Source organism: Rhinoderma darwinii, chromosome 5 (genome assembly GCF_050947455.1).
Source record: "Rhinoderma darwinii isolate aRhiDar2 chromosome 5, aRhiDar2.hap1, whole genome shotgun sequence".
NCBI classification, from domain to species: domain Eukaryota; kingdom Metazoa; phylum Chordata; class Amphibia; order Anura; family Rhinodermatidae; genus Rhinoderma; species Rhinoderma darwinii.
Window position 1 is genome coordinate 189,746,621 of NC_134691.1, and position 15,260 is coordinate 189,761,880.

General features: G+C 44.6%; 1 protein-coding gene across 2 annotated transcripts in view; it reads right to left on the reverse strand.

Annotated features, from left to right (window-relative positions):
- LOC142651760 (NFX1-type zinc finger-containing protein 1-like) overlaps positions 1-15,260 on the reverse strand; it is a 100,625-nt gene that overhangs the window by 63,889 nt on the left and 21,476 nt on the right. For both annotated transcript variants that reach the window (XM_075826820.1, XM_075826819.1), the window contains exon 7: positions 7,150-8,706. In XM_075826820.1, the coding sequence (XP_075682935.1) occupies positions 7,150-8,706 (1,557 nt within the window). The remainder of the gene's footprint in view (positions 1-7,149; positions 8,707-15,260) is intronic.

A 15,260-nucleotide genomic window follows, 5' to 3' on the forward strand; every position in this document is an offset into this window, starting at 1 on the left:
AGTGGTGAACGAGCCGAGTCAAACCAGGAGTGTACGAGGTACCAAATGCAGAGCAGGAGAGTAGTGAACAAGCCGAGTCAAACCAGGAGTGTACGAGGTACCAAACGCAGAGCAGGAGAGTAGTCAGTAAGCCAGGGTCAATATGAAGCAGGGTCAAATAGATCAAGAAGCTGCAGCAGGGCCAGGAAACCAAATGAGAAGAATCACAAGCAAGGAGGAACAGGAAAGGCAGGTATAAATAGACAGAGGGCGGGAGCTAGCTCCGTCTGGCCAGGCTATGATAGGCTCTCCCACTCCTAAGCCTGCCATCCTGAGTGGTGGAAGATGGAGTCAGTCTCCCAGACATAGAAGCAGGTGCAGACTGATTACCTATGGGCGTGGATACAGAAGCTGTGCCTGGCAGATCCTTAACAGTACCTCCCCTTTTATGAGGGGCCATCGGACCCTTTCTAGATGGACCTGGTTTATTGGGGAAACGAATGTGGAACCTCCTGACCAATACCCCAGCGTGAACATCCCGGGCGGGTACCCAAGTCCTCTCCTCAGGCCCGTATCCTCTCCAATGGACCAGGTACTGGAGGGAGCCTTGGACCATCTTACTGTCCACAATCTTGGCCACCTCGAATTCTACCCCCTCAGGGGTGAGAACGGGGACAGGAGGTTTCCTCGAGGGAGCCAAGGACGGAGAGCAGCATTTAAGGAGGGAGGCATGAAACACGTCGTGTACTCGAAAAGATGGGGGCAACTCTAGTCGGAAGGAGACAGGATTGAGGACTTCAATGACCTTGTACGGCCCTATAAACCGGGGAGCAAACTTCTTGGACGGGACTTTAAGGCGCAAGTTCTTTGACGATAGCCACACCAGATCCCCGACCATAAACAAGGGGTTAGAAGAACATCTTCTATCTGCCTGAGTTTTTTGTATGCTCTGGGACGCCTCTAGGTTCTTCTGAACCTGGGCCCAGACTGTGCACAGTTCCCGATGAACGACCTCTACCTCGGGATTGTTGGAACTACCAGGTGAAATGGAGGAGATCCGTGGATTAAACCCAAAATTACAGAAAAAGGGGGAGACCCCTGACGAGTTACTGACACGGTTATTAAAGGAAAATTTGGCGAGGGGGATGAATGAGACCCAATCATATTGACAGTCAGAGATAAAACACCTTAAATATTGTTCTAGAGACTGATTAGTCCTCTCAGTTTGGCCATTAGTTTCAGGATGGAAGGCAGAGGAGAAGGACAGATCAATCTCCAACTTTTTACAGTAGGCTCTCCAAAACAAAGAAACAAATTGTACCCCTCTGTCAGAAACAATATTGACAGTGACCCCATGGAGACGCAGGATATGTTTGACAAACAAGGTGGCTAACGTCTTAGCATTGGGTCGTTTTTTGAGGGGCACAACATCTTACTGAAGCGGTCTACTACAACCCACACCACCGACTTGCCTTGAGATGGAGGCAAATCGGTGATAAAATCCATGGAGATATGGGTCCAAGGTCTCTGGGGAATGGGCAAAGAACGTAGTAAGCCCGCTGGTCGGGACCTGGGAGTCTTGGACCTAGCACAAACCTCACAAGCGGCGACGTAGGCCTTAACGTCCTTAGGCAACCCAGGCCACCAATAGTTTCTGGCAATGAGGTGCTTGGTACCCAGGATGCCTGGATGACCAGATAGAGCGGAGTCATGATTTTCCCTAAGTACCCTTAGCCGGAATTGCAGGGGAACAAACAGCTTGTTCTCAGGAAAGTTCCCGGGAGCTGAACCTTGATCAGCAGCAATTTCAGAAACTAAATCAGAATCAATAGAGGAAATGATTATACCTGGAGGCAAAATACAAGCAGGATCTTCCTCCAAAGGAGGGCTGGCCATGAAGCTACGCGACAGTGCATCAGCCTTAATATTTTTAGACCCAGCCCTATAGGTAACCAAAAAGTTGACTCTGGTAAAAAATAACGCCCATCGAGCTTGTCTCGGGTTTAGCCTCCGGGCAGATTCTAGGAAAACCAGATTCTTGTGGTCGGTAAGGACCGTTACCTGGTGCCTAGCCCCCTCCAGGAAGTGGTGCCACTCTTCAAATGCCCATTTAATGGCTAAGAGTTCGCGGTTGCCAATATCATAGTTACTCTCAGTGGGCGAAAACTTCCTGGAGAAGTAGGCACAGGGACGGAGATGGGTGAGGGACCTGGTACCCTGGGACAAGACAGCCCCCACTCCCACCTCGGACGCGTCAACCTCCACGATAAATGGCTCTATTTGGTTGGGCTGAAACAACACCGGGGCCGAGATAAAGCACTTCTTAAGGACCTCAAAAGCCTGGACAGCCTCAGGAGGCCAGCGGAGGAGATCAGCACCCTTGCGAGTGAGATCCGTAAGAGGCTTAGCGATGACCGAGAAGTTAGCAATAAATCTCCTGTAATAATTAGTGAACCCCAAGAAGCACTGTAACGCCTTCAGGGAGGCAGGTTGGACCCATTCCGCTACAGCCTGGACCTTGGCGGGGTCCATGCGGAATTCATGAGGAGTGAGGATTTGACCCAAAAATGGTATCTCCTGCACCCCAAACACACATTTTTCGGTCTTCGCAAACAGTTTGTTTTCCCGAAGGACCTGGAGCACCTTCCTGACATGCTCAATGTGGGAGGACCAGTCCTTGGAAAACCCAAGTATGTCATCAAGGTACACTACAAGAAATACCCCCAGGTAATCTCTTAAAATCTCATTTATGAAATTCTGGAAGACCGCGGGTGCATTACACAACCCAAAGGGCATGACGAGGTATTCGAAATGACCTTCGGGTGTGTTAAACGCAGTCTTCCACTCATCCCCCTCTTTGATGCGGATAAGGTTATACGCCCCCCGTAGATCAAACTTAGAGAACCATTGGGCCCCCTGAACCTGATTAAAGAGATCAGGAATCAAAGGAAGGGGATACTGGTTCCTTATTCAAGTTACGGTAGTCAATGCATGGCCTAAGACCACCATCTTTCTTCCCTACGAAGAAGAAGCCAGCACCTACCGGAGAAGTAGAGGGGCGAATGTAACCCTTGGCCAGGCATTCCTGGATATACTCTCTCATGGCTTCACGTTCGGGACAAGAGAGATTAAATATCCTACCCTTAGGGAGCTTAGCTCCTGGTACCAATTCGATAGCGCAATCGTATTGTCTATGAGGAGGTAACACTTCGGAGGCCTCCTTAGAGAAAACATCAGCGAAGTCCTGAACAAACTCAGGTAGCGTGTTCACCTCCTCAGGGGGAGAAATAGAATTAACAGAAAAACACGACGTCAAGCATTCATTACCCCATTTGGTAAGATCCCCAGTATTCCAGTCAAACGTGGGATTATGCAACTGCAACCAGGGAAGGCCTAAAACCAAATCGGACGATAATCCCTGCATCAACAGTACAGAGCACTGCTCCAAATGCATGGAGCCAACAAGGAGTTCAAAAACAGAGGTATGCTGTGTAAAATAACCATTAGCAAGAGGAGTGGAGTCGATACCCACTACCGGGACAGGTTTAGGCAAATCAATCAAAGGCATAGCTAGAGACATAGCAAATTCCATAGACATGATATTAGCAGATGACCCTGAATCCACGAAGGCACTGCCGGTAGCAGACCTACCACCAAAAGAGACCTGAAAGGGAAGCAAGATTTTATTACGTTTCATACTTACGGGAAATACCTGTGCCTCCCCGATGATCACTTAGGCGCGTAAGTTTTCCGGCTGCTTATTCTTACGCCTAGGACAGGTGTTCACTTGATGCTTGTCATCCCCACAATAGAAGCAGAGACCATTCTTCCTGCGGAACTCTCTACGTTGTTGGGGGGACACGGAGGCTCCGAGTTGCATAGGTACCTCCGAGTCTTCCGTGGAAGAACGAAGCAACGGAACCTCGGGAGGCATCATGGGGGAGTCAAAGGAGAAAACACAAAAACGTTCACGTTGTCGTTCCCTGAGACGTCGGTCAAGTCGTACCGCTAAAGCCATAACCTGGTCTAGGGAGTCAGAAGAGGGATAGCTAACTAGCAGGTCTTTCAGGGCGTTCGACAGACCCAACCTAAACTGGCACCTTAAGGCAGGGTCATTCCACCGAGAAGCTACGCACCACTTCCTAAAGTCAGAGCAATACTCCTCAACAGGTCTCTTACCCTGACGTAAGGTCACCAGCTGACTCTCGGCAAAGGCAGTCCTGTCAGTCTCGTCATAAATGAGTCCGAGAGCGGAAAAGAAAAGATCAACGGAGGAATGTTCAGGGGCGTCAGGAGCCAAGGAGAAGGCCCATTCTTGGGGCCCTTCCTGGAGCCGGGACATAATTATACCCACCCGCTGGCTCTCAGAACCTGAGGAGTGGGGCTTTAAGCGAAAATAGAGCTTAGAACTCTCCCGAAAGGAGAGAAAAGTCTTCCGGTCCCCTGAGAACCGGTCAGGCAACTTGAGGTGGGGTTCAAGAGGTGAGGTGAGTGGCACTACCATGGTAGCATCAGGCTGGTTGACCCTCTGAGCCAAGGCCCGGACCTGTAAGGAGAGACCCTGCATTTGCTGAGCCAGGGTCTCAAGGGGGTCCATAGTAGTGTGAGGGACCAGGGTAGACTAGGTATATGGCTTGTGATTACGTAATGACGGGGGTAATGAAACAGACAAGTGAGCCCTAATCTACCCGCCACTCAGTCCCTGCCTACTTGCAAAGACCCGCCCTAGGCGACGGGGTACAACTGGGCGACAGTCCCTACGCTCAATAAGTGCACGACAGACAAACAGACAAGGGTACACAGAAGCAAGGGAAAAGGGGTAGTTGCCCACGGCAACACCTAGAGCAACAAGAGTTGTGAACGAGATGAGTCAAACCAGGAGTGTACGAGGTACCAAACGCAGAGCAGAAGAGTAGTGAACAAGTCAAGTCAAACCAGGAGAGTACGAGGTACCAAATGCAGAGCAGGAGAGTAGTCAGTAAGCCAGGGTCAATATGAAGCAGGGTCAAATAGATCAAGAAGCTGCAGCAGGGCCAGGAAACCAAACGAGAAGAATCACAAGCAAGGAGGAACAGGAAAGGCAGGTATAAATAGACAGAGGGCGGGAGCTAGCTCCGTCTGGCCAGGCTATGATAGGCTCTCCCACTCCTAAGCCTGCCATCCTGAGTGGTGGAAGATGGAGTCAGTCTCCCAGACATAGAAGCAGGTGCAGACTGATTACCTATGGGCGTGTATACAGAAGCTGTGCCTGGCAGATCCTTAACACTCTCAGCTTTAATTTGAGGGTATTCACATCCTACTTTGAGGAAGGGTTTAGGAATTACAGCTCTTTAATATATAGCTGCCACTTTTTCAAGGGACCAAAGGTTATTGGACAGTTATCTCAAAAGCTATTTAATGGGCTGCATGGGCTATTCCCTCGTTAATCCATCATCAATTAAGCAGGTAAAAGGTCTGGAGTTGATTCCAGGTGTGGCATTTGCATTTGGAAGCTGCTGCTGTGAACCCACAACATGAGGTCAAAGGAGCTCTCAATGCAAGCGAAACAGACCATGGTTAGTCTGAAAAAAATGAAGAAATACATCAGAGAGGGAGCACAAATGTTAGGAGTGGCCAAATCAACAGTTTGGTATATTCCTGAAAAAAACTCCAAAAGGCCTGGACATCCACAGAAGACAACAGTGGTGGATGAATGCAGAATCCTTTCCATGGTGAAAAAAAACCCCTTCACAACATCTACCCAAGTGAAGAACACTCCTGCAAGGAGGTGTATCAGTATCTACGTCTGCCATAAAAACAGAAAGGCCAGATTAGACTTTGCCAAACAACATCTAAAGAAGCAAGCCCGGTTATGGAACAGCATTTTTTGGACAGATGAAACTAAGATCAACCAGTACCAGAATGATGAGACGAATAAAGTATAGAGAAGGCTTGGAACGGCTCATGATCCAAAGCACACCACATCCTCTGTAAAACATGGTGGAGACAGTGTGATGGCATGGGCATGCATGGCTGCCAAAGGCACTGGGTCACTAGTGTTTATTGATGATGTGACTGAAGACAGAAGCAGCCGGATTAATTCTGAAGTGTTCAGGGATATACTTTCTGCTCAGATTCAACCAAATGCAGCAAGGTCGATTGGACGTCGCTTTACAGTAAGATGGAAAATGACCCAAATCATACTGCGAAAGCAACCCTGGAGTTTTTTAAGACAAAAAAGTGGAATATTCTGCAATGGCCACGTCAATCACCAGATCTCCACCTGATCGAGCATGCATTTCACTTCCTTTAGACAAAACTTAAGGCAGAAAGACCCACAAACAAGCAACAACTGAAGACAGCCGCAGTAAAGGCCTGGCAAAGCATCACAAAGGAGGAAGCCCAGCGTTTGGTGATGTCCATGGGTTCCAGACTTCAGGCAGTCATTGCCTGCAAAGGATTCTCTACAAAGTATTAATAAAAAACATTTTATTTATGGTAATGTTAAATTGTCCAATTACTTTTGAGCCCCTGAAATGAGGAGACTGTGCAGAAAAATGGTTGCAATTCCTAAACGTTTCACAGGATATTTTTGTACAACCCCTTGAATTAAGCCTGAAAGCCTACACTCAATTGCATCTCAGTTGTTTCATTTCAAATCCAATGTGGTGGCATGCAGTGCCCAAATTATGAAGACTGTGCCACTGTCCAATTATGGACCTAACGGTACATCCTTTTCTGTGTGAGCATACATACCGATAGCTGTCAATGACTGAATAGTAACGGTCACTGGACTCATAAGCCTAAAATGAGTAGGCATTCCCCCGTTATACTGAATCTTTTCCCACAGAACGACACCTCAATCTGCTCAGCTCCTCCTGCTCTATAATATGCTGCTCGTAGATACAACAGAATATGCAACATTACAGTCTTGCCTTAGGGCTGAGGCTACACCTGAAACAGCTCTGATACCAACTGTGCAGGTGAAGTCCATAGGAAAACATTGTATAAAAGTTGTGCACAAGTCATGTGCAAGGCGTACAAAAGTCCCTTAACAGTTGCCCTGGCAAAACTCTGTGTGTGGTACCAGTCAGTATGTTAACATTTATTTATGCTTTTACACAAAATATAATAATAACAGCAAATTGTTAGATGATTATACTTTTGTATAGTGACAATAAAATAAATTACCTGTGCCTGGAGGACCTTGTATAATGGACAGCTCACTTGTTAGGCTTTTCTGGAATGCTTCAAATTGAGAATCATCAAATTCAAGCTCATCTTTCGAGGGCCAAGTGTTAAAGTCAAGTATATTAAACTCCTGAGACATTGGTTTCTTTTGGGCAATGTTGCAGTAAGTTTCTTCATCTGAAGAATCTGTTTCTGAAAATGTATGGTTTTTGATCTCTTTTAAGGTGAATGAAAAGTTATTATCTAACAAATAAGCAGGAGGAGACATAGTTGTTTCACAATGTACAATGTAATTCTGTAATGGAACATCATATTCTTGCATCTCTTTGAGCCCGTCCAGGGTATGGCGATAGGCTTCAAAATATGCAGTTGTTTCAGCCATCACAAACAGACGATTAGCATCTGCATTCAATGCTAGCGCTTCACGGCTTTCTTCAATGAACTTCAAAGTTATAATTCCGTGCTTGACTTTATCAACATTTCTGTCTGCCACAGTAGCAAATAACATATTATTAAAATTGTCATTTGATAGACAGACAAGGGAACCATAGAGCAGACGTTGTGACTGATCCCAGATAATATGACCCAGATGACGGGTTGAGAATTTAACATTATGAACTATCCCAGATTGGACGCACACAGAGTCCAAAATTAATACGTTAAAGTATAATCTTATATCATCAACATCCTCTTTGCTCTGTGCTCTTAAATATTGAGAAATTCCATCTCTTAGTGGACGAATAAAGTCTTCTCTCAATAAAGAAAAGTGAGTGTTGAGGTAAGATGTAACATCAGGATAAGATCCATCTATGATGTTTGAGGGCAACTGTGGATTATTTTGCACATAAATATCATCATGTGTTGGAAACACTGAGACTCCACGAAAGTCGTCGCCTAGAACAAGGCCCTTTTTTCCAACTATATAGATATAATTATCAGATTTGAGCGTCCCCCCTTGCTTTTTGTCTTGTAGATGCTGCAGAAAAAGATTTAATGTTGCCACATTTTGTTTTGTTTTCTCCGGAATGGTTATACCATTTGTTTCCACCTGTCCCAGAACATTTTCAAGGACAGTTTTGATTATTATTACATCTGCAAAAGAACTAGATGGAAATATACTTATAATCTCAGTCAGCACGATAAGGGAGTGATCCACAATAGAACATATTTCTTCATTCTGTAGACTAATGCTGCACTGCAATATATGGGTTGAGAGGGTTTGCTTTAAAAAAAGTGAATTAGTGACATGTCTTAGGATATGTATTAAATTTTGGCGACTTGACATACACCCAGTAGTTTTGCTTAAAACTTGAAGAAGTTTTATCACCAACACAGAATCCATGCTTGGTTCATTTAGTAGTTCCTTGAGACCACTTCCAGGAGCAGCAAGTTTCATTATGATCTCAGAAGGTTCAAGCGTTTCCATTTTTCTGAGTTCCAGAATATCCAACTTTTTTGTCTTGTATTCCTTGATAAGATATTCCTTTTGTTCATCCCAGTTTACAGTAGTATGACTTTTAGTAACCAAATATTTTTTAGATTGATTGTTATAATTTCCTATAGAATAAAGAAGACAAGATAAAATATCTGCTTTACTAAACAATGCATGTTAGTATAGTACATGTATACATTTAGAAGCGTTCTGCTACAGAATTAATAATGTATTATTTTGTGATTTTGGCATCTTTAGTATATATGTAGAAAATGACTACGTTGTTTCATGTTGCTCATTTTATTAAAATATTAAGATGAAAATAACAATTTAAAATAGATCTGTGAGGTTTCCTATGCTAACCATATTCAGGCCAACATAGAATGGAGTGGGAGACATTGAGCGTGGCGATATGTAGTTTTCACTGAATGATGCACCCTTTAAACCCCTTCTTTGGTTGACACCTCTGCCAAATTACGTGCCAATGCAAGACACCATAAAAATAAATGCATATGGTCTATATTTTTACATAAAATATCGGAGTCCCAGCATGTCATAAAAATCTGCAGTCTATGGTCATGATAAGATGGAATTTTTTAATTTCACAGCCGGAGGGCCACGAGTTGCAAACCACTGATTCAAATACAGTATACAAATTTAACGAATAGACACTTAAATACATACTATGTTTAAGAAAAATGTATGTGAGCATTAAAAAAAACATTTGAATAATATATAGACATACATTTATAGCTCCCCATTATTATTGCAGAGCAGGGGGAGGGAGATGAATGTGATGAGCACATCGTATTCAGCTTCCTGTCAGAGGCTGCATAGTCATTGCTGGAGTCTTAAAGAGGTGAGTATCCTACTACACATCAGGTGTTAATTAATAATTTACCATTTTACTTCTGTAAGACACCAGGGATGCTAGTATTAACCCCTTCACTACTTCAGACACCTGAGATGTTAACATTCCCTCTCATAGACCACCCAGGATCTCTAAGCCACCCCATACCAGCAGGGATATTGCTATTAATCAATAAACCATTTCATACTACAAACACTGTTCTGTATTAGTCCTTAAATCACCATCAGCTGCCAGTTATTAAACCCTAAGATTAGTTGTTTGAGAGGGTGTCTAAGTACTTAGGTGACATGGTGATGTTGAAGAAATTACTGCAGCTCGCATGTTTACTCTCCTCTCCTAGATATATGCACTGAGGAAAGGACATTCATGAATGCACTCCAAATTGCATAAGCGAGCCCAAAATCTTTTCTTCAAAAAAGTTGCCTGCCGGCAAAAGGAAGCCCTGTTTTCCAACTATCATTCAAAAATAACAAAGTCTTTATTATATTTGCAACAAGGACAGACTACATAAAGTTTAAAAGTTAAAGTCCATTTCTGACAGCAGTCAGCGTAGTGCTAGTTATGAGAGTTCTGTCTTGGAAGGGTTAAGAACCACGACTACAGAACACTACACTCAATTAGTTCATAGTTAAATTCTAGAGAGTCAGTAGGACAAATATTAAAATAAAGGTAGAAGCCCCCCGACATGTTTCGCTACGATGTAGCGTCTTCAGGGGTATCGGGGCTAATGACAGCGAGCGGCGGAGTTAGCCTGATTATATATGCACTGCAAGTGGCTACGCATGTCTCTACAATCAGTCAATAGCCAATCCACAGAGGAATCGAGGGCCGAGCCCCTTCTCCTGTTGATAGACGGACGGTGCCACAAATCACAAGCTTAGCAGATGCCACCAATGAATATACGGTTCGGCGCGCAAGCGCAGTGGGGTAATTGAGGGTAATGTAGATAATCACTGTGCACAGCACAGCAATGTTGCTATGACCCAAGAAGAACTACCAATAAGCTTGTAGATAGGCGCGCAAGCGCACTGGGGCAAACCAGGGTAATGGAAAAAATCATAGCAGATGCCAACAATGAGTATCCGATTCAGCGCTCAGGCGCAGTAAAGAATCATAGAGCGTCAATGTGCTCAATACATTAGCGCATGCTTGCGGCAAAAGAATTAGGCGTACATAAAGATTACTGTATACGCCGGGCACCGATATCCGTCATATAGAAGGTAATAGAGAGATATGTATAGATAAATAGAGGGGCATAAGATACTCTACTAATCAGGCTCGATAGGGACCAAATAGACAGAGTCGGTCCCCATAGAGATGGCACTCTTAGAAACAGAAAGTAAAGGTACAGTGACTTTAAATTGGTCAGAGTGATAGCAAAGCCGCTGCGTCGCTTACCAAACGGTAGCCTGGGGGACACTACTTCAGACACCTGAGATGTTAACATTCCCTCTCATAGACCACCCAGGATCTCTAAGCCACCCCATACAACCAGGGATATTGCTATTAATCAATAAACCATTTCATACTACAAACACTGTTCTGTATTAGTCCTTAAAGAGGCTCTGTCACCAGTTTTTGCAGCCCCTATCTGCTATTGCAGCAGATAGGCGCTGCAATGTAGATTACAGTAACGTTTTTATTTTTAAAAAACGAGCATTTTTGGCCAAGTTATGACCATTTTCGTATTTATGCAAATGAGGCTTGCAAAAGTACAACTGGGCGTGTTGAAAAGTAAAAGTACAACTGGGCGTGTATTATGTGCGTACATCGGGGCGTGTTTACTACTATTACTAGCTGGGCGTTGTGTATAGAAGTGTCATCCACTTCTCTTCACAACGCCCAGCTTCTGGCAGTGCAGCACTGTGACGTCACTCACAGGTCCTGCATCGTGTCGGCACCAGAGGCTACAGTTGATTCTGCAGCAGCATCAGCGTTTGCAGGTAAGTAGCTACATCGACTTACCTGCAAACGCCGATGCTGCTGCAGAATCATCTGTAGCCTCTGGTGCCGACACGATGCAGGACCTGTGAGTGACGTCACAGTGCTGCACTGCCAGAAGCTGGGCGTTGTGAAGAGAAGTGGATGACACTTCTATACACAACGCACAGCTAGTAAAAGTAGTAAACACGCCCCGATGTACGCACATAATACACGCCCAGTTGTACTTTTACTTTAAACACGCCCAGTTGTACTTTAGAAAGCCTCATTTGCATAAATATAAAAATGGTCATAACTTGGCCAAAAATGCTCGTTTTTTAAAAAAAAAACGTTACTGTAATCTACATTGCAGCGCCTATCTGCTGCAATAGCAGATAGGGGTTGCAAAATCTGGTGACAGAGCCTCTTTAAATCACCATCAGCTGCCAGTTATTAAACCCTAAGATTAGTTGTTTGAGAGGGTGTCTAAGTACTTAGGTGACATGGTGATGTTGAAGAAATTACTGCAGCTCGCATGTTTACTCTCCTCTCCTAGATATATGCACTGAGGAAAGGACATTCATGAATGCACTCCAAATTGCATAAGCGAGCCCAAAATCTTTTCTTGACAGAAGACCCAAAAATTATTTGGAGAAGTACTGCCCATGGACTACCCTTCAGTTAGTGCTAAGATGACAACACTGACATCACGGAAATTAATGGAATGTGCCACATCCTGTGGCGTAGCTATAGGGGTCGCAGCGGTCGCATTTGCGACCGGGCCCCTAAGCCTGGGGGGCCCACGGGCCCCCGTTGCCATACATCAGGCTTGTTAAATTAATTTTCTGTGCCGTGAAGCCGGCCATTCCTGGTTACGGTCACATGGTACACTTAGTGTACCATGTGACCGTGTTGTCACGTGACACTTCTTCCAGTCAGTGCAGTGGAAGAGCCGATGCCGAGGACTCCATGTAAGCTGTACTGTATTGTTTTTTTTTTTCAAATATATTTTTATTCAAAACCAGAACAGTTACAAGTATGCAATGTGTATCACACATACAATAATATATACACCAAATAACAATGTGTTCCAGCTTCAAAATTATTTTTCATTTTACTTGTCATCATTAAGTTGCAAGGTATGCAGTAAAACAAAACACAACCAACAATTCCCTTCCCTCCCCCCAACTCTCCCCCATCTCGGTGAACATTTTCTTAACTGGCCACCAGCATGCCTAGCGTGCCCTGGATACTCTGTGAACTATACCATGATGTGTGTCGAAATGTGCGCATGAATATCCCTATCTCTGCTATGGGATAATGTTGCTCTATGAATTTACGCCAAGTTTTAAAAAATTGTTCTGTAGACCTTTCTTTGTGTTTTTCTAGGTCCGTCTTATCATACCCCAATAAAGTCTTGAGAGTAATCACGACCTCCGCAATTTCCGGGACCGATGCCTGTAACCAGTGACGCAAGATGCACTTTTTGATAGCCAATAAAGCCATATGCACTCCTTTCCGGGCCACTAGAGGTGGTCCCTCACCCCCTGGATTCAGAGGAATATAGTGAAATAACACTGCCTGTGGGCTTGCGTGCACCTCCTCCCCCCAGGTATCTTTAATAAATTGTAAAGCCCGATCCCAAAACGTGCAAATTTGTGGGCACAACCACATCCCATGAAGTAAATTGGCTTTATGTAAGTCGCATTTTGGACAATTACGCAGATAGTGTGCTGGAGCGTCCCTGTAGGATAAATTAAAGGCGTATGTCGCTCTGTGCATTAGCCTGAAGTGCATCTCATGCCACTGTTCATTCACCATGACCTTCCTCACCCTCTCCCATCCATCTCGTATCTTGCTGGAGATGTCTGGATCCTCCAGCTCCAACTCCCACGTTCTAAAGCAGGAAGTACTAAAGGAATCAAGATGAGCATTCCGAAGTTTACCATATAAACTTGCAAGACTTCTCCCCGCACCACCCTGCGGCACCATCCCATCAAATGCTCCCCGTATCTCTACTCCATCAATATTGCGGACTTTGTTTTTACATAACCCTGTTATTTGAGCATATTGCAAATATTGATTTTCCCTCAAATTGTATTTGCTAGAGACCTCCTGCCACGTAAGCCATCTCCCCTCCTCAACATTCATGAGTTGGCCCAGGACCTTGATCCCTTCATCTTTCCACTGCGAAAACAATTTATTCTGACTCCCCTGTGGAAACATAGGGTTATCCCACAACGGCCAGAATTTAGAAAGACCATACGGAAGACCAAAAAGCTTCCGCACCGCCTTCCAGGCGCCGATTGTATCTTTCAGCAACAGACTTGCCTTAACGTTATTAGGCAGTTGAGCATATGACATGTGTAGCAGGGCCTGCAGCGGATACTGTATTGTAATGTGTTGTGTTGTAATGTAATGTGTTGTATTGTGTTTTCTTGTAATGTATTGTGTTGTATTGTGCTGTTTGCGGTGGAGAGGGTGAGGGGGCCGTTAAATGACAGCCCCCACTCCTCTCTCCACCGCAAACTGCACAATACATTACACACTGTGTAAACTCATGTATTCCTTATTATTAGGGCTTGCCCTTCCTTAATTCCCTGATCCCATTCACTTTTTCCCTCCCTTCTGAGATATACTCATATTAACTAAACATTTGTCCGTCTACCTTAAAAGCTAATATTTTTCCTGGAACACATTGAATCAGCAGCCCGAGCTGGGCACTTTATTACTGCTGCTGCAACGAGTTTCGCCTGTCTAACGCTATTAACTACAGGGTACGCTTCCCCGCGGTTACGGCCTCGGTCATGCGCAGTTCGTAGCGGCATGCTGAAGTAGCCATTATCAGTTAGGAGATGCTGTTGAAAATTGCGCCATAAACAGGAACGCGGCATAAAACACGTAAGTCCTTCACAACTTTCTATTGGCCCCTTACCTCTTTAAAAAGCAGCCCATCCCCACTTTAACCACGCGTCTTGATAAAGCACACGTGAAAGACGGAGATAACCTCCAAACTGTCAAATGTAAGTAAGTGCATTCTAACTGATTCAGTTGGCTTATTCTATCGTTCGTCTGGATGCTTTACTACTGTTACTGGCGTGGCTACTACTTGTGATTTTTATTTGAATGTTATAGTAGCAGTTTATATACAGCCAAATGGAAATATATCCTATTATATGTAATTTGTGACGCTCTTTTTCCAGGTTTTCCATCAATTGTTATTGTGTATATGGTATTTTTAATCCATGTGAAATAACATTTATATTTTGAATGGGAAATTACTCCTACTCATTCTTCATAGGTGATATAAAATCTAGTAATTGTATCATTGTAAAACTATTTGTACAGAAACATTCCAAAAACAAGGGTTTGATGTCAAGTGCGCTTTAGACTTTTCCCAAATGTGAATGTATATGTAAGTACTCAAGATCACATCAGTGTTTTACCCTTTCAGCAGTGGCGTTGCTATAGGGGTCGCAGCAGTCGCAGTTGCGACCGGGCCCCTTAGCCTGGGGGGCCCACGGGCCACCCTTGCCATACAGCAGGCTTGTTACATACATTTTCTGTGCCGTGAAGCCGGCACTTCCTGGTTATGGTCACATGGTACACTTAGTGTACCATGTGACCGTGTTGTCATGTGACACGTCTTCCAGCCAGTGCAGTGGAAGAGCCGGTGCGGAGGACTCCAGGTGAGCTGCACAGTCTGTAATGTAATGTATTGTAATGTATTGTGTTGCCTTGTAATGTATTGTGCTGTTTGTGGAGGAGAGGGGGGCCCCGTTAAATTACAGCCCCCCCTCTCTCTCCACTGCAAACTGCACAATACATTGTACAGATGACGTCTCCTTGATCCAGCATTCACTGTGCCCTGAGCGTCTCGACACAGGC